Genomic DNA, 25,271 nt, shown 5'->3' on the forward strand with positions numbered 1-25,271 from the left:
AATCACCAAGAAAAGAAAAGAAGAATGATGATATCCAGCTCAGGACCGTGAGTGTGCCAAGCCAGGGTCCTGAGCTGCCTGGCATTTGTGGATTATGACAAGGCATTTGACTCCATACAGCATAAGGCAATGTTTCAGGCACTGGAAAGACAAGGTATAGACACCCCATAACATTATGATTTTGGAGAAAATATATGAGAATGCTACCTCCTTTATTAGACTAGACAAAAAGACTAGCCAATAACAAGAAATGCTGCGCCTCTGTAACATACCTTTTAACCATACAATTTACAACTTTAGAGCCCTAAATCCCAGCAGCATTGCAGACAATTGGAATAAACATACATATTTAATACAAACTAAGAGTAGAAGACTTAATACCATATGAGTTTCCAGTAAACTTAATAATTTTACAAGTTAAGGTTTTAAGTTTCTGAAAAATAAATTTAGCATGGCTAATGAAATTAAGCTGATCATCCAAAACGATGGCAAGGTATTTATTAGTTCTCAGGTATTTATAAGGTATTCATTGCACTAAACAAGGTCAAGGTGTATTTGTTTAATAGTGGTCTCTAGAGTTCCCCCTATATACTGCTGTAGCATCTGAAAAGGCAAAAGGCCAAGGCCGGCAAGGTGTGTAAGTATGTGTGTGTTGTTATATTAAGTGTCTATACCTAGCAACTTTGCAGCTGGGGGGGGGACCAGGTCCCCTGATTCCGAACCTTGGCCACGAGGAGATATGCCAGGGTCCACTTTCTGTCTGAGACACTTAATGGAGCTATCAGGCAAGTCTGGGAGCCCCAAATTTTGAACTGAAAGGAAAATAGGAAATAGAAGGTTTTGTTAGGGAGATGGGAGGGGAGGGAAAGCAGATAGAAGAAGAGGAAGAAGACAACCCCGAAAATGAATAAGTTAGAAAAGAAAGTTTAAAATACAAGACAGAGACACCATCAAAATAATTATTTACATAGGCACCATTTCACACTTAACTTTTTGTAAAAGCAAAACAATAACACTACCCAGTAGGGCACAACCAGCTTAGCAATACATAGAATTAGTCATAAAAAAAAACCTGTGCATACCAAAAACATAAAACTATTTACATTTATACAAGCATGATTAACACTCAGCAGAGTGAATATCACCAACATCCAACTCCACAGCCAAGCCTGCAATCTAGATGGCGATATGTAAGAATGCTCCATCATTTCAACAAACCCGCAAAACAGAAAGTTCTACTCCAAAACAGTACACACAGTTGCAACAGGGACAGAGTGAAAAATAAAATGTCATTACACCAATGTACTAATTGTCAATAACTTAGGTTTAGTTATTATTATGATTTCTGATATTTAATAACTGTTAAATGCGCTTGAACAATTTCTCTGCAAAGTCAGAAAACGCCCTACAAACCTTGAAAATAAACAAAAATAAACCTTGAAACATCATCAGACATGTAAATACTTGTTAACAAGTGCAATTCATTCTTAATATCAGAATAAGTTACACATTTGAAATTGAGGTACAATATGGATTGTGGTTAAAGTTTAGAGGGCATTATAGATTTGTACCTGTTTAAGGAAAGTAAAGATTTTGCCCACCTGTGGTGAATCTTCCAGGATATGAGCTATACTCAGAGTGTTTGTTGCTGAAAGTGAGGCAAAGAGAGTTTGTTCTTCACTGTTGTAAATGGGGCAATCAATTAGTAGATGTTGGACTGTAAGATGAGTGTTGCAGTTTGGGCACTGTGGTGAGTCAGTAGCCGCAAGTAAATAAAGATGTGTCAGGTGTGTGTGGCCGATCCATAATTGAGCTAATATGACTTCCTGATGTCGGTTCTCATGTATACTAGATCTGCATGGTTTTAGATCATTTTTTATACCAAGTAGCTTATCATTGCCTTGATTCTGCCAGATGTGTTGCCATTGTTCAAGGCATCATTTCTTTATAATGTACTTGTAGTCAGATGCAGGTGTAGGGAAGGATTGGTCTATAGGATCAGTAGCAATTTCCAGAAATTCCGGCATTTCCAGGGATCCGACAAAAGAGAACTTGTTGTTTCTTCTGGTTTAATTTAGTCAGAGTATTCCAAATCTGATTAAGTAAGTGGTTATCGATTGCATTGTGTTGTATAGCTTGCTTCGCACTAATGGAGTCTGTATATATAACTCTGTGCAATATGTTTCTTGAGAGTGTGTAGTTTAAAGCTATGTGGATAGCCTTAAGCACACAGTTCTGCAGTATAGCTGCTACATTCAGTGGGGAGCTTTTTGGATATGGTAATGTTAGAAAATACTGCGGCTGCACCAATATGCTTGTCAGTTTTAGATCCATCTGTGTAGATCAGTGTGTACTGGCCATGCTGGGTTCTCAGTGTGGCATGTATTCGTAGCACGTTCTGCTGGGACATGGTATGTTTCCCCCCAGGCTGTGAATGAAAAATCACACGGCATATGATATGTCCAGGGTGGGATTGTATGAGAGGCAGTAGGCTGTATCTTACTCAGGTCAATTTGCCAGTCAGCTTGTAGCGAGCAAAGATGTATCCCAGTTGGTGGGTTTATAGATGGGTAAGCTCTATAAAGGTTTTCCCATTTATGAGAGAAAAGTCCATTCCAAGTGGGGTGTTTAGGTTGCCCTTTGAGCTTTGCTGCATAATTTAATAAAAGCATTTGTCTGCATAGCTGCAAGGGTGTTTCATGTGCTTCAGCATATAGGCTCTGTACTGGTGATGTACGGTTTTGTTTGTTATTTTGTTTTTAGGAACATTAGCAACTAAGGCCATATTGCTCCGGGGATATACGGTGGTCATTCCCTGACCTTTCCGCATCCTCCGTATTTGGTGATCACGGGCTCGAACCCTAGTCTAATCAAGAAGTGTGTGCTACGCACTGCTGCTCCTGCCCACCTGGCTACAGAGGCAGCATGTATGGTATGCCCCCAGGGCAAGACGAAGAGTGCTGTGGTGTACAGGATCAAGCCAATGTTGTAAAGTACTTGGTCTAGCAGAGCTATACACTACAGAACCATAGTCCACACGTGACCATATTTAATGCATGGTAGAGATGTAGTAGCGTGCAATGGTCGGTTCCCCATGTTTTGCCTGACAGAACCCTTAAGATGTTAAACTTTTTAAGACAGGTAATTCAGAGTTTTTTTTATGTGTTCAAGGAAGGTTGAGTTTTTGGTCGAATATCACACCAAGAAAGCGGACACTAGGGACCACTGGTATGACTTGATTTTCTAGTCGAAGTTTCATGTCTGGATATAGGTTAAGCTCCCTACAGAAGTGTATCCCAACAGTCTTTTGGTGTGAGAGATCCATTGTTTTGGTTCCATTTATCTATTTTGTTGATGCCAGATTGCAACTGTTGTTCTATCATTCGCATATTGGGCGAATGGCAGGCAATACTGAAGTCATCGGTATATAGGATAGTAGATATTGTTTGTGGTAGGTCATGCATTGAGTTCACTATTATATTAAAAAGAGTGGCACTTAGCACTGATCCCTTCTTCTTGGATAAATTTTAAAGATAACTGGTTGTGAACTCTGACTTGAAATGAGCAGTGGTGCAGGAAATTTCTGAACTGTGGGAGGTTTCTGTGTAATCCCAGATCATATATGTTTCACATTATGCCGTATCTCCAGGCAGTGTTAAAAGCCTTTTCAATGTCAAATAGGACCATGACCAGGTGTTCTTTCTGTACGAAGGCATCACGGATGTTAATTTCTGTTTTAATTAAAAGGTCAAGAGGAGATCTACTTTTGCGGAAGCCACATTGCACTGGACTTAGAGGTCATTTCGAGCTAGAAACCAAGAAAGCCTGGCGTTTTTCATTTTTTCCATGACCTTACTCATACAGCTGGTGGGGGCAATAGGTCAATAATGTTGCAGATTTGTGGGGTCTTTTCCTGGCTTTGGAAAGGCCAAAATATAAGAGTGGCGCCATTTGCCAGGGAAAGTGTTTTCTTTGAATATCCTGTTGTATAGGAGTAACAGTGTCTTGAGGGTCTGTTCAGTGAGTTTTGTTATCATGATGTAGTGTATTCCATTGGGCCCTGCTGCACTGAGTTTAGTGGAGGCTAAAGCATTTTGCAACTCTGACATTGTGAAGGGGAGATTGTATGCAACACTGGATGCTGATTTGAAATTGTTTGAGTGTTTTTCAGCTTGTATTTTGTGGGTCTGAAAATGTGTAGAGTATGATGATGTAGCTGATTTCCATGAAGGACCTACCATGAGTGTTTGCAATTTCCTCTGGTTTAGTAATATCAGAGCCATTTACATTGAGTATGGGCCAGTGGGTGTTTTGCATACATTTGCTGTATTTTTGCCCATATTGTTTGGGTGTTTGTCATTCTTGTAATTGTGGAAGCAAAATGCCTCCATGCTTCCCTTTTGCTAATCTGCCTAACACATTTTGCCCTTGCCCTCGCCTGTTTAAAGAGGATGAGGTTTGCTGTTGTAGGAAACTTCCTGAAGATGTTCCATGCTCTGTTTTTCTGTTTTTTTTGGCTGCACTACATTCATCATTTCACCATACTTTTGGGTGGGCAGATATTTTCGTGGATTGCTTGGAATCGCAGTATTTGATTATAAATATATTATAATGCCAGGTTTATGGCTGTTTCTTGGACTTCCTTTTCTTCTAGTGTTGCTAGCTGCTTGTATGCATCCCACTTAGCTTCGGAAAAGTTCCATTTGGCAATTCGGTAGGAAAGGTTTTTGATTTGTTTTTTTTTTTTGATTTGGTAGTTGTTGGCGCATCGGCTTCTGTGGCCATATTGCACCTCCCAAGGTTTTTGCAGTACTTTGATCCAAGCCCGAGGCGGGAATCAAACCCGCGACCTTTGGGTTGCCAGGTAGGTACTTTACCCACTCGGCTAGCCCGGCCGGCCGGTAGGAAAGGTGGGGACCACTTGTATCAAAGTGGAATATCACAGGGTAATGATCACTGCCCAGTGGATTGCTATGAATGGTCCATCCAAATGGAGGATATATGGCTGCTGAGTATAGACATCAATAGCTGAAGCAGCTCCTGTAGGAAGATGCGTATAAGCGTGCGCTCCATTGTTTAAATTGATTGAGTAATTTTTCAATAGTGTGTCCACGCTTGTCCAGTTTGCGGCTTCCCCATAAAGGATGGTGACTGTTGAGGTCTCCTAGAATGTAGAAAGGTTTGGGAAGTTGTCTCACTAATTCTTCTAAGTCAGCATAGTTTATATTTTGGTTAGGTGACAAGTATAATGAGACTATGGTTAAATCAAAGTTAATATTGACCTGTGCAGCGACTGCCTCAAGATTTGTTTTTAGTGGGATTGGTTTTGAGGGTATCTGAGAGTTGATTATCAGCACTACCCCTCCACGTGCAAAATTGTTCAGATTGTGTGGCACACGATCTTGCTGATGAATTATGTATTTCTGAAGGGAAACAATTATATTTGGTGTTAGACTGGTTTCCTAGAGAGAAGGCAATTGGATTATATTGTGAAAGGAGTCTTGGATGTTGGGAAAATTACTACAATAGCTTCTGCAATTCCACTGTAAGAAGTTAAGCATTATTTGTGTTTAGTGGAACCTTCGACTTCTTTTCAAGGGACGGAAAGTTTACATCGCTCAAGTTTACCTTTCCCTGTCTTTGGGAAATAAGGTTTCCATGTATCCATATCATCATTGGTGAACAGTTCTAAAACCTGCTCATCTGGATTTAAATTGTCTTCTGAGTCCATGTATTCTTTTTGATTTGAGTCAGGAGTGGTAGTTACTGTAATATTCTGTGGTTGAATGGCATCTGGTTGTACTCGTAGCCAGGTGGGAAGGAGCAGCAGTGCGTAGCACATGCTTCTTGATTAGACCGGGGTTCGAGCCCGTCACCACCAAATACGGAGGATGCGGAAAGGTCAGAGAATGACCACCGCATATGCCGGAGCAATATGGCCTTAGTTGCTAATGCTCCTAAAAACCAAATAACAAACAAACAATCTGGTTGTACTGTGATTGGCATATTTATGGCTTTGCTTTGTTTGTTTTTCGTTTGGTGTGTTGATACTGGGGACAACAGTGACCTTGTCCATTCAGCTAGTGATTTACTTGGTGGTATAGTTATTTACATTTGGATAGAAATTGATGTGGTTATTTGTGCATAAGTTGGCTTGTTAGTATTCAGAACCGGTAGGGATTTTTTAGCCTCTCGGTAGGTTACATTATGTTCTGTTTTGTATCACTGTATCTTTTTTTCACATTTCCAAAAGGGAGACTCCTTAGAATATGCCGGATGCACCTCTTTACAGTTAAGACAGATTGGTGTTGTCGCTGTGCAGTCAGTGCTAATGTGTACAGTGAATCCACATGTGGCACAGGCAGCTGCTCCTCTGCAGACTGTCTGTGAGTGCCCAAACTTCTGGCACTTGTAGCAGCGTAATGAGTTTGAGATGTACTTTTTAACTCAGCAGTTAAGATAGCCAGCTTTTATCACTGTTGGTGGTTTGGGGTTGTCAAAAGTGAGTATTATGTTCCGTGTAGGAACTAGTATGCCATCTTTTTTTGTCATAATACTTCTGACATTAATGACTCCTTGGTCTTGTAATTCTTCTTTTAGCTCTTTGTCTGACACGTTGATGAGGTCCCATTTGGTGATGACACCTCTTGACGTGTTCAGGAAAATGTGTGGTGAAATGGTGACAGACGTTCCACCAAACGTTTTTAGTTTTTGTAGTTGCTCAGATTGCCGAGCAGTGGCAACTTCAAGGTTACCGGCCTCGCCATGTGGAGGCAGGAGCAGTGCCACCTTTGTGACCAAGTGGTAGTGGGTTAGTAGTAATATGCAAATAAAAGGAAAAAAGAAAGAAGGTTACTTCTCCTCTTGATAAATTAAAGTGATTTCTTTGATTATTTAATTGATTGTTAGTGTAATGCTAAATAAAGAAGATGATTTTATTTATTCAAGAGAGAGTGCTAATTTACTGGCAAAGACACTTGATCACAAAATTGCTTGGCACCTGGGGCCAGGCTGATGATGATCTTCATTTTTATAGCCTGTGTGTGTGTGTGTGTGTATATTTCTCTAATTTTCACTTATTAGAATTGCCGTTTAATTGATTCAAAATTCAATTCACAAACATGATCACAATAATTGGCCCTTACTGTAATTATTTTATGGCACCAGCATAAAAAAGATAAATGCCGGCTTGTAAGGATTATTGATGTTTCGTTGAAGTTTTTTCTACTATATGTGTAATAGTAGTATATTTGCTAAGTGAAAACAGCAAAGTTTATAAAAGAATAACGAAAAAAATCTAATGTATGTAGGCATACAAAGCATGCCTACATTCATTAATTTTTATTTTTTTATTTTGGCATCTTGTTTGGCACACTAATGATTACTGGATGATCCTTATTTCATTTACATGAAATTGTAAAAAATATTTCTACACCCTTATTTCATGTAAATGAAATAAGAGTGTAGAAATATTTATAAAAAATTAGAAACATACTTATAAATACTTGAAATACTTATTACCTCCTCATTTAACATAAATCCTAAGTCTACTGAGTGGTGGGCCTCAGCACCCTCATCTAAAATACTCTTTTAAAACCATAAGTGTATCTTGGTCACAAAGTAGTTTATAATGAGCACTAGCTTTTGTAAGTCAAGGCTCATTATAAACTATTTTTCATTATGATATTGTTGTTATTGTTATTTGGTTTTTAGGAGCATTAGCAACTAAGGCCATATTGCTCCGTGAATATGCGGTGGTCATTCCTGACCTTTCCGCATCCTCCGTATTTGGTGGTGACGGGCTCAAACCCCGGTCTAATCAAGAAGCGTGTGCTACGCACTGCTGCTCCTTCCCACCTGGCTACGGAGGCGCCATTCATTATGATATATTACCAGACATGGTAATGTAATGGGTCTATGAAAGAAGTATTCCTTTATGTTTATTAAGGAATGACTTCTTATGCTCATTAAATGTGTAAGAGCCCACCATTGTGGGACAACAAAGTAATGAAGTAGTTCTCTTTAAGAACTACTTCATTACTTTGTTGACTTCATTACTGAACTCAAATTCAGTGTCTGTGGCTACTTTATTTAAATAGGCTATCACATTTGCCAAATGGATATATAATTCCATATAACAAGCATTAATACTGCCTTGCTATTTAAAACACCTGATTAGATATTTCTGAACTTAGTTTATTCAAAAGTCATAGTGTCAATTACTAAACATATATTAGCTATGTTCAATGTGGTCAGCTTACAGCATGTAACTTAGACATAGGGTTCTAAGTTGGGAATACAATATATTCTTTTCTTATAGTTGTTAGCAGGATAATGTGAACTAAATGAAGAATGACATACTTCCAATGAGGTAAACTTAATTATAAGCCTCTTGATGCTTTAGCATACCATCATTTGAGATGGAGGGTGAAATGTTTTACATTTAGCCTATTGTTTATAATAATTTTACCAAAATGATGTGCAAATTTCATAAAATATAATTAAAAAACATTAACCTACCTGGCAACACAGTTAAATAAGAAGAATCTCGTTCTGTTCCCAATGTATTAGACATTTCACAGCTATATTCTCCATTATCCATGGTCTGAGTTTGTACTATAATTAATAACTGGTTGTCAGCAGTAAAAAAATGCCGTTCTGTAGCAATAAGTGTACCACCATCTTTAGTCCAAGTTAATTTTGGTTTTGGACTGCCAGAAGCCATACACTCTAAAACAGCAGTTTCACCAGATCGCGTCTCTTTGTTTTTCATTGGCCTAACAAAAGCTGGAGTTTCTGTTAACAGAAAAGGAATAAAATTAATGTTGACCAAAAAGAATAAAATAAATAAGAACAAATAGCTTAACTCTTTATAAACCAGTCCACAACTTTTACTACCATGTTCAAATTGATAGTTAAATTGTAAATTTAAAAGGCCCTCTGAAAGAGTAAAACTATATGCTTCTATAACACACCAGCTTGAGGCTCGGTCACATTAATTGTTCCCACATAACTATTCTAACAACAGTTATGCAGAATGTAATGAATAAAAATATGCATTTACTATATACTACTGGACATGTTAGGATTAATGGAAATGCAGCATATTAGTAGTTATAATAGTATATTATAACTAAACTTTGTTTTTTAATACAGGCTGCACAAGTGCCTTTTCAAGGCACTAGTGCTGCCTATATCACAAAGCAATGAACTATGCAAATACCAGACCAAATATGAATTGCAACATTCACCACATTCACATTTCTGAATCCCATTAAAAAAAAAAACAAGGCAATGTACACAGTGAGTTACATTTCACGTGCATTAGATTTTTATTTCTTATATGGAGGGTTGATTCAGCCTTTTGATAACGATTTTGAAAGTCCTTTAAAACTATAAAATTCCGTGCCTCCACCACCGGTTGTGTACTATTTGTTTTCCCTGCTCATGGGCTATTGCACAGCATCGCAATTTCCATCGCAAGTAAAGGAAATTGCCAAGTTGATCTTGTCCCATTCCTGCTGGCAGACTTTCCACAAACCTTCAACAGTTCTGGGGAGTTCCCTCAAACGGATCGAACGAATACCTTTCGCCACTTCCATTTTCTGCAAAACAGCATGGGTGGAATGTGTGACATGTGGCTGGATGCCTTATCTTGGTGCATCCAGATCATTTCAGTGTCAGAACCATACAATGTGGTATTTCACATTCAAACAACAGCTGTAGAACTTCTGGCTGGTAATACACTGAGTTGACTTTCACATTTTTAGCTACTCTAAGCAACTCAAATTTGCCATTATAACAAAAACTGGCTACAACCATAAAACCTCGGCCAAAACTTTCCTTGCACTGACGTGCCCATGTTGGAAAGGCCTTGTCACCCTGTGGACAGTAATAAATTGCCAGAATTTTGTTGCAATCGGAGAGGTATATCCACGCTTTACCCAATGTTGCTACGAATTTCCACCTTTCAACTGCCAGATATTTTTTCTTAGAGTTTTTGAGCATTGATCCACCGCTCTGCAATGTGCCTTGCTCCTAGGTGGTGTACGCGAGCCTTGTGTTTCTTCTCCAGTTGCAAATTTTCGTTGATTATGCGACAACGGTTGACTGGGAGGTTCCCACACATTACGCTATAGCTCTTTGGGTTTTTGGATTTTCACTGACAACAAGCGACTGCACTTTTCATACTACCTCCATCATTCGACTTGGAGCAGGTTGCAGTTCCTTTGGTGTTTTCCACCCATTTGCAGCAGCTTTGCGGAATTTTCCTTAGCCATTCCAAACCTTATGGACACCAAACTTCGATACACTCAAATTTTTCGACTTGCACTCATCAATAATTTTCGCATGCTGTACCTTTCTTCGGAAAGTGCGGTTATGTAACCTTCCAACCATCGGTCCAATTTCCGAGTCATGTCGACATTAAAACGACTTCTATAACTGATGCACTTGCTCATAAGGTTTGGGACCGTGCCCGCATGAAAAAAAAAAAAAAAAAATTTACATTGCTGCCATACGTCACAAGCAGTATCAAAATCGTTATCAAAAGGCTGAATCAACCCTCCATATTAACTGAATTCTTTTCTTTTTTGTAATTAATAGTAGTGATAAGTAAATAACTAATCATGTCATTACCAAATTACCAAACTGATTAACTGATAATACATAAAAGTAATTGTTTTCGCTTTACTGCATATACCTCCCAAAGTAATATGCACTCCACATTTTGCAACCATCCCTTTTCAATTTATGTCCCCTTATGTGTTGTCTGAGAAAGAGTAAGGATGTCATCAGCATTTAGTTTACTCAGTCCATTAAAACCTTAAACAGTTCAATCAGGCATCCTCACAGGTGCCTAGTTTCAGCACTGCAATTTGATAAGAGTACCCTTTTGTGCCATTGATTATTCTTGTTGCTCTTCTGTGCCAAGAGATCCACATCCTTCTTAAAATTAGGCTTCCAGACCTATATACACTACTCAAGATTGGCTCATAACTACTGCTTATATAATGGGATATCCACCTCCTTGTCCCTGCTGACAAAATTCCTGGATGTCTCTGACAGGACTCCTATTAGCTATTCTAGCAGCCAATATCTGTATTGCTCAGAGAACTTCATGTTGGAAGTGGCAACTGAAATTTAACATTGACAAATGGAAAGTACTGCATATGGGCAGAAGTAATCCCAGAGAAATGTACCAGCTGTGAGGTACTACACTAAGGTTGATAGAGAATGAAAAAGACCTGGGGGTAATTGTGCAGTCAGATATGAAGTTTTCTAAGTAGTGCAGACAGGCTGCCAGAGCAGATCATGGGGTCTTCTCAATTATATACAAGAATTTTGCTAGTAGGGATAAGGAGGTGGTTATCCCTTTGTATAAGGCAATGGTCAGGCTGCGCCTTGAGTACTGCATACAGGTCTGGAGGCCTCAATTTAGGAAGGAAGTAGAGTTGCTTGAGCATGTACAGAGAAGGGCAACAAGGTTGGTGAGGGAAACAAAGGGATTCTCTTACCAAGAAAGGCTTAAGTTCTGCAAAATGCAGCAGCTGAAGACTAGGCACCTGCGAGGTGATCTGATTGAGGTGTATAAGGCCTTGAATGGGTTGAGCAAGCTCAATGCTGATGAGATTCTTCCGCTTGCTCAAATTGCAAACTTGAGGAGGCATAAATTCAAATTGAGGAAAGACAGTTGTAAAAGATATGTGCAGAAATTTGCCTTTAGCGCAGGTAGTTGATTGCTGGAACAAACTTCCATCTGTCTTTGTGGAAGTTGATAGCTTAAATAAATTCAAGGAGGAACTGGACAAACTTTTAGAGGGAATGGATGTGTGAAATTGTTTTTTTTTTTTTTTTTTGGCTGATGCTACATAAGCTCATACACTTGGTTTCTTACATCACATGCCGCCTCTACTACTAACTACTACTAAAGGCTTAATTCTGTGTTGGCCCAATGTATTTGCACATATAAGAACTGGTAGGTTGTAAAGAAAAAGGTAAAAGTATTTTTAAGAAAAATAAAGAAAGAGAGACCCCTTTCTATTTTTTTTTATTATATCAAGTTTGTCACTAAGCTTTAATGTTGTTGTTCTTTTCTTCTTTATATGAGGTTTATTAACTTTAGGAGCCATAGTGAGGGATTTTTAATTTAAAATAAGTATAAAACAGCAGTATAATCTGTGATATCAGTACAGAATTCACTTTCAGAATTGCAAATGTAAACAAATACAGTAATCACGTGACCTGCCGTTTTATTTTTCCGGCACAGCAAGACATCTGTGCTGTATGTAAACATCCAATCTGAATGTGCCATTAGCTCAAATGTTCTGTTATTTGGGGTGCTGTTATTTTGGCAGTTTACTGTACAAATTGCATACTAATAATGCATAAAAAAAGTATTTAATATATATACCGGCAGATTTAAAAGTCATACCTATTTTTAAAAAAAGTATTACTGGAGTGATAAGAGACATAAAAGATTTAACCAAGCAATGTCTGTTTGACAATTTTAAACCAATTACTTTACACATTTTCAAATCGTAACATACATACCAACACTGTCACCAACACTGTCACCACCTTTTTTTTCAATCTTCCTGCTACATTTCCCACTGAACATGAAAGAAAGTCTAATAGTTCTTTGCTTTCTCAGCTAAAGTTTTCCTCTGATCCAATCCATTAGAGTCAAATCAGGCCTCCTTGCATGCCATTCCAGTAGCCAATATTTATCAATGCATCTGCTAGGGAAATTAAAGTTAAGCAAGTTTCAGAGGAATACGCAAGTATTCCTCTGAAACTTGCATTCACTATCCTGAATAAAGTATTATGTACTATCCTGAATAAAGATCATTTCCTGCACATCTTTTCAAAGCATGACTTCAAGAAAAAGAGAAAAAAAACCGAAGCATAATTAAGTATCTTTTTTGAATTTGTTGTCTTGTAAAATACATGGGCTGTCATTATTTCCACACCACATTGTCACTGTAGGATGGCTTAGGTTCCTCTCCACTGTTTCTGTAGTCTGAGTAGTTCTTAGTAGACACAACAGCCATTAATGGCCCCTGTATCTCTTAATGAAGCCCCAAATATGAAAAGCAGTCTCATCTGATTAAATATTCTTTAAGAGGTCCTATTCTCCAACATCTGCCTCATAATTTTGGCAAAGTCAATCCTTCAATCAGAATTCTCTAGTATTGTTCACCTAATATTGTTCCTTTGGTTTCCACTTTAGTTTGTGTTTCAAAGTTTTCTGCTCAAATGGATTTCTTAGGACTGTGTGAAGGAACCATTTGGTGCACCCTTAATGTTTTCATCCAACACAAGCATGGCTGAAAAAGAGAACAGTGCAAGGTCTTTCACTTCTTTCTATCAGCCAAAGATCCCATTGTTATTAATTTTTGGTTTTGCCCTTTATGATTTTAGGATTTAGTGTGATATTCTTTCCTTGTTGACCATGCCACCATCTCTGAATGGCTGGCTGGTATTTACTATTGATACTCAGTTGCCCAACTATTACTTTCCTAAAACAAAACAAAACAAAGCAAAATAAAAAAAGCAACTATAGTGCAGAATATTAAATGGTACCAAATTTTCTAATAAACATAATTTGAATAAATATTTAATGACTCTGCACACTTATAGCAGCATTTTAAAAATAGGTAGTGACTATCTAATAACCATGTAGATCAGAAAACAATGCTTACCAAGAACTGTAAGTGTAGCATTTGCAATAACAATTCCAGCTGCATTTTGAGCAGTACAGCTATATGTACCCATATCACTGACTTTCACATTAACTATAAAGAACACATCATCACTAGGCATTACATGCATTCTTCTTTCACGTGCAGCTGGAAAATCGTCTCCTCCATCTTTCTGCCAAGCAACTTCTGGAGCAGGCTGACCTTTTGCAGCACATTCTAGCCTAGCTGTGCTACCAGCTTTAACAGTAATATCAGTTGGAGTTTTTGTGAAGACTGGAAAAACTAAGCACAAATTAATTAATATCAGCTTTAAAATAGGGTAGTTTCAGTATTATTAAATTTGAATACAGTCACTAGTAAATACATGAACTATTTTTATAGTTAAGTATAAGTGAATGCAAAAATTTTCTACAGAGAATGTTTACAAAGGAATTTCTACTGTTTAGCAGATGATGTAACTCATAACTATTTGCTGATGAATACTGAAATTTGGAAAATTACTCAATCTAGATAAGAGGCATAAGTAGAAAGTTCGAGGAATATGTTAAAGCATACAATAATGTCAGTGAATGTTGTAGCATGCGTTTCTTCATTTGTTGTTACAGTACTCTTTCCATTATTTAAAAATGATAGTGTGTCTCGCATTATTAAATTAAATAACAACTGTGTGGTAATATACTCAGGGTGGTGGAGAATGAAAAAGACCTGGGGATAATTGTGCCGTCAGACATGCATTTTTCTGAGCAGTGCAGACAGTCTGCAAGAATAACTCATGGTCTCTTGTCAATGACATACAGGAATTTTTCTAGCAGGGATAAAGAGGTGATTATCCCCTTATATAAGGCAATGGTTGGAACACGCCTTGAATACTGTATACAGGTCTGGAGGCCTCATTTTAGGAAGGATGTAGAGCTGCTCGAACGAGTACAGAGAAGTGCAACAAAGGGTTGGTCATACAAAGAAAGACTTAAGCTGCAAATTTCAGTTAAGTTCTGCTCAATGCTGATGGGATTCTTCCTCTTGCCCAGATTAGTTGCTTGAGGGGACATAAATTCAAATTGAGGAAAGATAGTTGTAGAATAGATGTGCAGAAATTTGTCCTTAGCCAGCAGATGGTTGATTGCTGCAACAAACTTTCATCTGTGGTTGTAGAAGTTGACAGCTTAAATAAATTCAAAGCAGAACTGAACTAAATAAACATTTGGTGTTAAATGGATGGGTGAAATGGGAAAGGGCTTTTTTTTTTTTTTTTTTGGCTGATGCAATATAAGCTTACTTTCTTGCATCATGTGCCACTGCTAATGCTATTATGCTTCTTGCCTATATTCCCAAATTATGAAGATGTTATCCACAAAATGAACCCATAGGAAAGGCCTTAACTTTGAAAGGCCTGACAGATAACTGCCCATTTAAAGTTCTCTATGAATAGATCTGCCTACAGCAGATCTATTCATGGAGAACTTTGGCAATTAAACACATTTATGTATCGCCCCCAAATCTATCAGTTTCCTGTAAATCTCCAAACTCAGCCTGTCTTTCTCTTTAGTTACTAGGATATCCAAGAAAGGCAAGCTATTACTTACCTCAATCTTAATGGTCTGACAGTTGTTGAGATTCAAAATATTGTTTCAAACATCTGCTCATAAAATTCTTTGAATTAAAATAATTCTTCTTTCCCATGTTCCCAAATTATGAAAACGTCATCCACAAAATGCACCCACAGGAAAGGCTTTAAACTTCAAAGGACCTGGCAGATGACTAACTCCTTCAGAGTTCTCTATGAATAGATGTGCTGGAAGCTAAAATGGTTCATATATATATATATATATATATATATATTTTTTTTTTTTTTTTCATATTTTTTCATTCATTTTGGTAATGATATTATTATGAGGGTATTTTAGTTCTAAACTTAACAATTAATTGAGATAGTCACTGTTTAGTCTCAGACAACTAACAGGGGTGGTCAATATTCTAAATTTATCATATATGATTCTTCTCATTGTTTTCTTTCCAAATCTAAATTTTGTTACATACTTTGTAGCACTCTTATTATGACCACTTTCCTTTCTTTCATTGTTTCAGCTTATTTAACTTCATCCAGATGAAAAGATCCAGAAATGAGATTTCAAAATACCTAGTTCTACCTTTTGAATTTTGATAAGTGGATAGAAATAGAGCATTGAAGTTTTACTCTCATGGAGTAAGTGTGTTAATTCTTAACAATTATTTTAAATAGTATTCCATTAAATTATTTTTAATGGGTTGAGCAAGCTGAATGCTGATGGGATTCTTCCTCTTGCTCAGATTAAGATCCTGAGAGGGCACAGATTCAAGCTGAGAAAAGATAGTTGCAGAATAGATGTGTGGAAATTTGCCTTTAGCCAGCAGGTAGTTGATTGGTGGAACAGACTTTCATCTTTTGTTGTGGAAGTTGATAGCCTAAATAAATTTAAGACTGAGCTGGACAGGTATTTGAAACAAATGGAGGGGTGAAATCGGAGCTTTTTTTTTGGCTGATACTGCATAAGCTTGCTTTCTTGCATCGTATGCCTCTTCTAAAGCTAATGCTAATAGTTTATAATTTAAAGTGTACATCGCACATTACAACAAAGTAAGGCTTTCAATATGTTATTCAAGTTAAACAGAGAAAAAAGAAATTGTCCATGTATAATAAACTTACCATGAACCGTAATTTTTGCCTTTTGTGAATAAACAGACCCAAATTGATTAGAAATGACACACTGGTATCTTCCTTCATCTTCATCTTGAATGGAATGAATATGTAATAAGCTGGAGTACTCTGTAATACCTTCTTTTGCATTAGCAAAGTTTTCCATTTCTGCATCTAGCAAAAGCTGAAATAAATCAAAATTTCTTAAACTTCCATGAAAAACATACATATCAAGTGATAACTTTTGATGTAATTCAAAAGACAGTAAATTGAAAATACAAAATTAAACCATACCCTAAGGTTTCCTTGCAGCATACGACTAATATGGTGCAAGGCAGATGTAAAAAGGATAGGTGAAAGAGGACCAGAGTATGTCTGCCAGGGCTAAAGGTTGATGACGTTGTAGAGCAGATATCATCTTTTAACGGCACAAAAGGTGATATTGTTGTACATGTTGGCACTAATGATATTAAGAGTAGGAGACCGACAGAATTACTTAACAAGTACAGGTCACTGTTTAAAAAAAACCGTGAATTAAGGTTGAATTTGAAAGTATCTGCAATTCTGCCCAGACACAATAGGAGGGAGTATATGACGAGAACCTTGTTGATCAATTTGGCGCTCGAAAGATTGTGCAAGGCTCAAGGGGTAGAATTTTTTTCAGTCTAGTCTGTACTTGTTAACAGGAGAGACTGCTTCTACACGGATGGGATACACTTAAATAGAAAGGGTGCAAGAATATTTGCTGATGCTATCGAGGCAGTGTTAGGTGGGTTGGAAAACTGCTAGCTTGGGGGGGATACAAGGACTAATAAATTAACAGTAGCCACTGGCAGAGGTGAAAGTGACTCTTGCATTGCTTCTATTGGAATGAGCAGGAGCCTGGAAAACATGATGCAGGGTATTTCAGAGACTGCTGGGAGTCATTGCGGTACAAGTAAACACATGGGTTGTGTTAGAGTAGCTAAGAATAGGAACAGGTGCATGTATACATGCATGTACACCAATGATAAGGAGTTGGATAAATAAATTTGATGAATTTGAAGTATTGCTCAAAACATCAAAGGCAGATATTGTTGGGATATCAGAGATGCAGTGTCATACAGATATAAGGAAAGCAGAACTGGAATTTGGGGAGTACAATGTGTACAGAAAGGACAGACAGGATAGGAAGGGAGGAGGGGTTATGCTATTAGTTAAGAAACACATAATATCCAAGGAAGTGAAGCCAGTCGACATCGCTGGACAGTGCAGTGTCGGGTCAGTTTGGTATCACATAAGAATTGGGAAATCAAAATTGAGAGTAGGAGTGTGTTTATAGGCCTAATGACTCTGATGAGTATAATAAAAAACTGTACAAGGAAATAGTAAAGTAAAGTAAAAGTAAAGTGCAGCCATTATCAACCCACTGCAGGGTGGAAGCCTCCTCAACAATTCATGCTGAGGGAAATGGACCATAATCTGCCACGCTGGTCCAGTGCGGGTTGGCAGATCGACTGTATTCAGCAGTCAGGGGCTTGAACACCGGTCTACTCAAAGAGCGTGTGCTACTGCACTCCCGCTCCTGCCCACTCGGCTACGGAAGGAAATAGTGTGGGCCAGTAAATCAGAGAGTCTTATAATGGGGGATTTTAATTTCCCAGATATTGACTGGAATTTGTGGGTTGGTCACTCACACACTAGCAAGGCTTTTGTGAATTTATTGGATGATTGTGTTCTCCATCAGCATGTTCGGGAGGCAACTAGAGGGAGTAATACTCTTGATCTGATTATCAGTAGCGATTCTTCATGCATTATGAATCTGCAGATAAAGGAACCACTAGGTGGCAGTGATCACAGTGTGCTGAAGTTTGATTTACTCAAAGAGGTAAGTACCATCAGGAATAAAGGGAAGGGTTTTTGCTTTCGTAAAGGCGACTACGGTGGTCTGAGACAATATTTAAATTCTATACGGTGGGATCAACTGATGATGTTACCAACAGCAAATTCAAAATGGGAAGCATTCAAAGAATTAATACCGGAAGCTACTAGGCTTTACATACCAACTAAGAAATATTGTTCAAGGTTTAGGCCTACATGGATGTCAGATGAACTAATGAGACATAAGGCAGAGAAGAAAAATGCATGGGATACATATAAATTAATGGGTGACATGGAAGCTTATGATAGATATAAGCTGGTCTGTAACCAAGTCACAATGGAGATTAGGCAGGCAAAGGCAGATTATGAGAAATCCTTGGCAAAGGATGCAAAGAAAAACAACAAAGAGTTCTTTAACTATGTAAACTCTAGAAGGAAAGGGATGAATCAGATGGGTCCACTGGATATTGATGGTTCAACTGCTGATGATCCTGCTCAGGTGGGTAACAAACTAAATGAGTATTTTGCATCTACATTCACACATGAGGAGTTATTCAGGGAGGGGAATGCCAGAGGTGAGTTAAACTCTGGCAATGAGCTAAATGATTTTGCAATAACTGAGAGGAAAGTGGAGGAGAAATTGTTGAAGATAAACATAAAAAAGGCACCCGAGGTGGATGGGATCTATCTAGTTATACTAAAGGAGGCATCAAAGGAAGTAAGCAAATCCTTAGCCATAATTGTGAGAGCTTCTTTGGACTCAGGGAAGGTACCAATGGACTGGAGATGTGCAGATGTGACCCCAATTCACAAAGGGAGGAATTAAAGGGCGACACAAGTAATTATAGACCTATTAGTTTAACTTCTGTTCCAGCAAAATTAATGGAGGCACTGGTTAAAGAAGCACTGCAGGATCATCTAGACAAGACTTCAGTTATGGCTCGAACACAGCATGGTTTTGTTAAGGGAAAGTCTTGCCTGACCAATTTGATTGGATACTATGATGTGGCCACAAAGGAACTGGATGCAGGGAATAACTTTGATATCATATATTTGGATCTTAGAAAGGCTTTTGATACTGTTGCACATGGAAGACTGCTAAACAAATTGGAGCAGTGTGGCACTGGAGGCAAATTGCTTCTATGGATAAAGGGATGGTTGAGTGGGAGAAGACAGAGAGTGGTAATCAATGGACACTGCTCATCATGGACTAATGTTATTAGTGGAGTCTCTCCGGGTTCTGTGTTGGGTCCATTGTTGTTTTCTGTATTTATAAATGGTATTGATGATGGTATATCAAGCTTAATGTCCAAGTTTGCAGACGATATGAAGGTTGGCAGGGTTGTTAAGGACACTAATGACAGTACACTGCTGCAACAGGATCTAGAAAATTTGAGCAGACGGGCTGAGAGGTGGCAAATGAAGTTTAACATTGACAAATGTAAAATACTACATATGGGTAGTAGTAACCCCAGAGTGACCTATCAACTCAGTCGTACTACACTGACAGTGGTAGAAAACGAAAAGGACCTGGGGGTAATTGTGCAGGTAGATATGAAGTTTTCTGAGCAGTGCAGACGGTCTGCAAGAGTAGCTCATAGTATCTTGTCAATGATATACAGGAATTTTTCAACAGGGATAAGGAGGTGATTATCCCCTTGAATAAGGCAATGGTCAGACCACACCTTGAGTACTGTATACAGGTCTGGAGGCCTCATTTTAAGAAGAATATAGAGCTGTTGGAACAAGTACAGAGAAGGGCAACAAGTTGCTCTTACAAAGAAAGGCTTAAATTTTGCAAATTTAAGCCTTTCTTTGGCCAGACTAGGCACCTGCGAGGTGATCTGATTGAGGTGTATAAAGCCTTGAATGGTCTGATATGCTCAATGCCGATGGGACTGAAGAATTCTTCCTCTTGCTCAGAATAATCACCTGAGAGGGCATAAATTCAAATTGAGGAAAGACAGATGTGCAGAAGTTTGCCTTTAGCCAGGGGGGGGGGGGTAGTTGGTTGGTGGAACAGATTTCCATTCTTTGTTGTGGAAGTTGATAGCTGAAATAAATTTAAAGCTGAGCTGGACAGGTATTTGGAATGAATGGAAGGGTGAAATGGGATGGGGGTTTTTTTTTTTTTTTTCAGCTTATGTAGCTGATGCTGGATAAGCTTGCTTTCTTGCATCATATGCCTCTACTAATGCTAAAGCTAATATTTCTTAAATTTCCTTGAAAAACATACATATCAAGTGATAACGTTCATGTAATTGAAAAGACAGTAAATTGAAAATACAAAATTAAACCATACCCTAAGGTTCCTTGCAGCATACGGCTAATATGATGCAAGGCAGATCTATTCATGATGAACTTTGGTGATTAAACACATTTATGTATTTCAAATCCTATCAAATCTATCAGGGTATTGGTATTAATACCATTATTCGTATTAATACTAATACCCGAAAAAGGTATTAACTGTAACCTTTCATTATTATATTTATTTACGTGCAGATTTATCCTTACAGAACTACCTATAATACAAATAGTATTTCTTAACCTTTTAACCCTTCTATGGATGATTGGTTCTTGCTTTATGTCATCTAAACCTTCCACTGACGAAGATAGTGGAATTGCCATTGAAATACATAGAATCCCATAACCATGAAGTTCCATGAGGAATATGAATCCTTTCATTGCACCAAAATTTTTTGTAATAAATGGCATTCAAAATTAGTTTAAAAGAACCATTATTTGTTCAAATAAGTTTTGCTGCACTTTTCTAATATACAAGAAGTAGTAATTTCTGCTTAATTTAATTAAATGTTAATTAATTAATTAATCAATTAAGTTTAAAATCAATAGTAAATAAATAAAATAACATGTGTACTACAAAAGTAAACACTGTTGAGCCTCTAAAATTCAGCAGTCCATTAGCCAGCACCATACTTTCTGGCTACTTTTGGGAAAATAGAAAAATCTACCAACCCATCTGAGAATCAACAAATTTAGTTCTTGGATTGCCAAAGCAGTGCATTTGAGCTGGCTACATAATGGGGAAAATTTTCGGAAGATCATGGGATTGACTAATTTGCTATTTGTGATCAAGATGAGCAACTCACTGATAACAATGCTTTACTTAGTTTCTCTGAATTTCAAAATTTATACATGAAGCATTAGAACAGGATAACAATTCACTAAACATGTTTACCATTTGGTGAATGATTTTAGAACTTTTAGATTGTCACTTGTAAACATCAACACAGAAACCTTAATCCATTTGCAACTGTTCATATGCTGCCTAAAAAATAGCTCAGAGGAGTGTGGCCCTTCAAAATTTATACACAGTTGGAAAAAGTCATACTGTCAAGATACTCAATACTGGGACTTCATTAATATGATTGTGTGAAGCATTTCACTTTTCCTTTTCCAAAATATATTGTACTATGCACAGTATAGAAATAATTAATTTTATTTTAGCAGTAAATATGTAAAATAAAAGACGGTATAATATTTTAATAATGCAAAAATTGAGAAATACAACATAGCAGATACAACTTATCATTAATTTGCACATAATAATATGTTGATTTTGTGATTGCGTTGTGATGTCATATGCAAGTGATCAAACAATCTATAAGTTGGAAGCAAAAATAAGCAGATGGGACCCAGACAAATAAGTTGCAATCCAGAGTGCAAAGACCAATAACTTAAAATCTGTGGCTGACAGATTTTTCTGTCAGAGGCAAATTACAGATGATGTTAATTCTTTTTTTTTTTTTTTTTTTTTTTGGACATTTGTTATCAACAGCCACCATTAGCAGATACTGGGAGAGGGAGGGCTGCATTCATATTGGGAATTACACTGATTCTCTCTGTCACCATATCTCATTGTGTATAGTGATTTCAGTCATTGAACACAATCAGATGTGCATAGTCAGATGTGGTCAAGATCCTTTTTGGGAGTGATGACAGAAGAGTGTGGTGATGCCTTAGTGAAAGAGATGCTTTTGCCTGCATTCCATGATGGGATACAAATTGAATACCAAGAATGTGGGGTATTATTGCTTATGAGAGCCATTCTCTACTGTTCGAGGTTGCTGTTCGAGGCAGTCTCACAAATTGATATTAAGATGAAATGTAGTTGGCCTTCTCCCTTTACCATTTCCCTAAGTACAAAGTTTGGACCCATACTGCTAATGTTAAGAGTTTCTTTGCAATATTGATGTGCTTCCCTGGCTGGTTAGGTCCCAATTTTATCTCCCATTACACATGTCTGGGACATGAGAGAACAGAAACTTAGAATCATGCTTCAATAAACTCAAATCATAGCTTTAAAGGAACAACAGGCATGGAAGGATATTTTTCAAAATGATATTAATCAGGCACCTTTTTTGACTCAATACCAAGACAAATAATGGTTTGCCAAAGGGGAGACTCATACTTCTTATTGGCAAAGTGAGATCCATACTTCGTACTGATTTCTGCATTTATTTAATGCAGAAATCAGTAATAAGTATGAAGTTGCTAGTTTTCTACATCAAATAATAAAGATCTTTTGTTCTCTGATATTTTGATCATTTCTTACCTTGACAAAACTCAGATCAATATACAAAAACTCAGATAAATCAATATATAATTTTAGGATGGGCAGTTTTACTACTAGTTAATTTTCATGTTTCTGCTTTCTATTATATATACATAAGCGCTGGTTATGGTGATAACGGTTATTAGAATCAGCCACTTTAAAGAATCAAATTTCAAAGAACCGATTCAAATCAATAAAATACACTACACTTTCATCATTTATTAGAATCACATTTTGGTTATAAGAATCAATTTTGAATGCCTCTGTAATATTTTTCTAAAGCATATTTCTGGAGGTCACAACCATAACACAATAAAAACAATTTGCAGTTTCCGGTTTATTGGGCTTTTCTGTTAATGTAATTCTGTTAGTGCAATAAATGGGTAGTAAATTCAATCTTATTGCATTTGCAATAATACCAATAGCTGCAATTCTGTGTTTTCACGTTATTATGGTGAAATGTGTTTCCCCTTTACTGAAATCTGCTCTTCATTTCTATATCTAAACTTTGTCTCACTTGAGTGTATCATGTTAGTTCCAATTTGTTCATGTGCCGTGTGCTTTATTTATTGACACCTATTTTTTTTTTATTGTGTTTTAAATTTTACTATCCCCCAAAAAAATGTCAGTGAATAGAAAGAGAGTGAATTTGAGTGTAAAAGATAAGTTACAAATTATAGAAACGTACAATAAATTAAACTTAAGAATATGTCTAAAAGGGAAGTGGCAGTAAAATTAGTCATTTTTAAAATCACGTCACACATTAAACACTAATGTGATTAGTGAAACCAGAAAAAGAAAGCATGAAGGGAAATGCCAAACAGTAAATGAAGCTCTCTTCATTTGATTCAAATGGGCCAGCTTATTTAATGCATTAATCAATTGTAGCATTGTCCTTCAAAAAGCTAATGATTTTGCTGAAAAACTACATGAAGAGGAAGGAGAGGCATGATATTGTTTACAAAAAACTTCATGGAGAAAAACAGGATTCAGATGGTTCTGTAGCTGACACCTGGTTGAAAACCTCTTGGCAAACTGTGTTAAGCACTTATAATCCTGAAGACATTTTTAATACAGATGAAACAGGTTTGTACTACAGGGCTACCCCAGACCACTGCATGATTTTAAAAATTCCTCTGCATCTGCAGTAAAGAAGATCAAGGACAAGATTACAGTTCTTTTAACATGCAACATGATGGGAACAATCAAGATGAAGCCGTTAATTAAAGGCAAGAGTAAATCGCCTAGATATTTTTAAGGAGTAAACCAGCTGCCTGTTGAATATGCCAATAATACCAATGCTTGGATGACAGCTTCTTTATTTGAAGATTATCTTCATAAATGGGATTTGAAATTGGATAAGAAAAACAAAAAAATTGCATTAGTTTTGGACAACTGCCCAACTCATCCAAAGTTAACTTTCAAAAACAATGAATTAGTTTTTCTACCTTTTAATACCACCCCATGATTCAACCTCTCGATCAGGAAATAATAAAAACCTTTAAGACCTTTTATAGATTGGATATGAGACAGAGAATCATCCAATCTATAGCTGAATGTTTGAGAACATCATCCAATATTGCAAAGCAGATAACTGTTCTAAATGCACTTCATATGATAATGAGTGCCGGGAATGAAATTTCCAAAATCTGCATTAGCAACTGTTTCAAAAAATGTGGATTAATTATTCATGACGGTCAACTAAGTCACAATACTGATCATGTTGAAAAGCCTGAAGACATGGGTGAACAGGAGTTTAATGATCGGGTGGACACAGATGGTGATCTACAGGTTACTACAGCTTTAACAGATGAAGAAATTGCCCAGTCTGTTACTGATAATTTCACCAAGGAGGAAAATGAAGATGAACCTGAATGAATTCCAGTTACAAAAAATAACAAACTCGTGATGCTACAGCCATCCTGAGGAGAGAGTTGGAAGAAACTGATGCAAATGATTGTGAATATAGACTGTTATACAATATTGAAAAATCTATAAATAGACTTTGTAGTGATAATTTAAAATAAATGACTATTTTAAATTATAATCATATTACAAAGTCTTATGTTTAATTGATATGTATATCAATTAAGCTTGGTATGCAAGTATAAATTTATTTTTATTTTGCTAACCTGTGGATAATATTCTTCTAATTTTCATGTATCATTTAATTGGTAATAAAGTGTAAATTTGTGCTTTATATCTTTATTTTTATAACCTCTGGATAATATTTGTCAATTTCTGTTTATTAGAATCAAAATCATTTGCAAACATAATTATTGCAAAATTCTGTTAGAAGTAAATACCAGTTGATTTGTTGTAATAGTAAACGTGGCGTGCAATGCAAGAAACCGGCGCTTACTATATATATTGTTTTTGGTAGTAAATTAATTATCAGGATGTCATGGGATACTATTATTTATTTTTTAAGTAAATTAATTGCATGCAAATAATC

At 37.0% G+C, this 25,271-nt stretch overlaps 1 protein-coding gene across 1 annotated transcript in view; it reads right to left on the reverse strand.

Moving 5' to 3' along the window:
* LOC150086860 (uncharacterized) overlaps positions 1-25,271 on the reverse strand; it is a 414,998-nt gene that overhangs the window by 56,021 nt on the left and 333,706 nt on the right. Inside the window, exons 14-16 of the mRNA XM_090372302.1 lie at positions 16,387-16,561; positions 13,704-13,985; positions 8,521-8,796 (exon numbers count right to left, since the gene is read on the reverse strand). Coding sequence (XP_090228428.1) covers positions 8,521-8,796; positions 13,704-13,985; positions 16,387-16,561 — 733 coding nt within the window. The remainder of the gene's footprint in view (positions 1-8,520; positions 8,797-13,703; positions 13,986-16,386; positions 16,562-25,271) is intronic.

This window comes from Mastigoproctus giganteus, chromosome 4 (assembly GCF_048544385.1).
Source record: "Mastigoproctus giganteus isolate SK-2022 chromosome 4, ASM4854438v1, whole genome shotgun sequence".
Taxonomy (NCBI): domain Eukaryota; kingdom Metazoa; phylum Arthropoda; class Arachnida; order Uropygi; family Thelyphonidae; genus Mastigoproctus; species Mastigoproctus giganteus.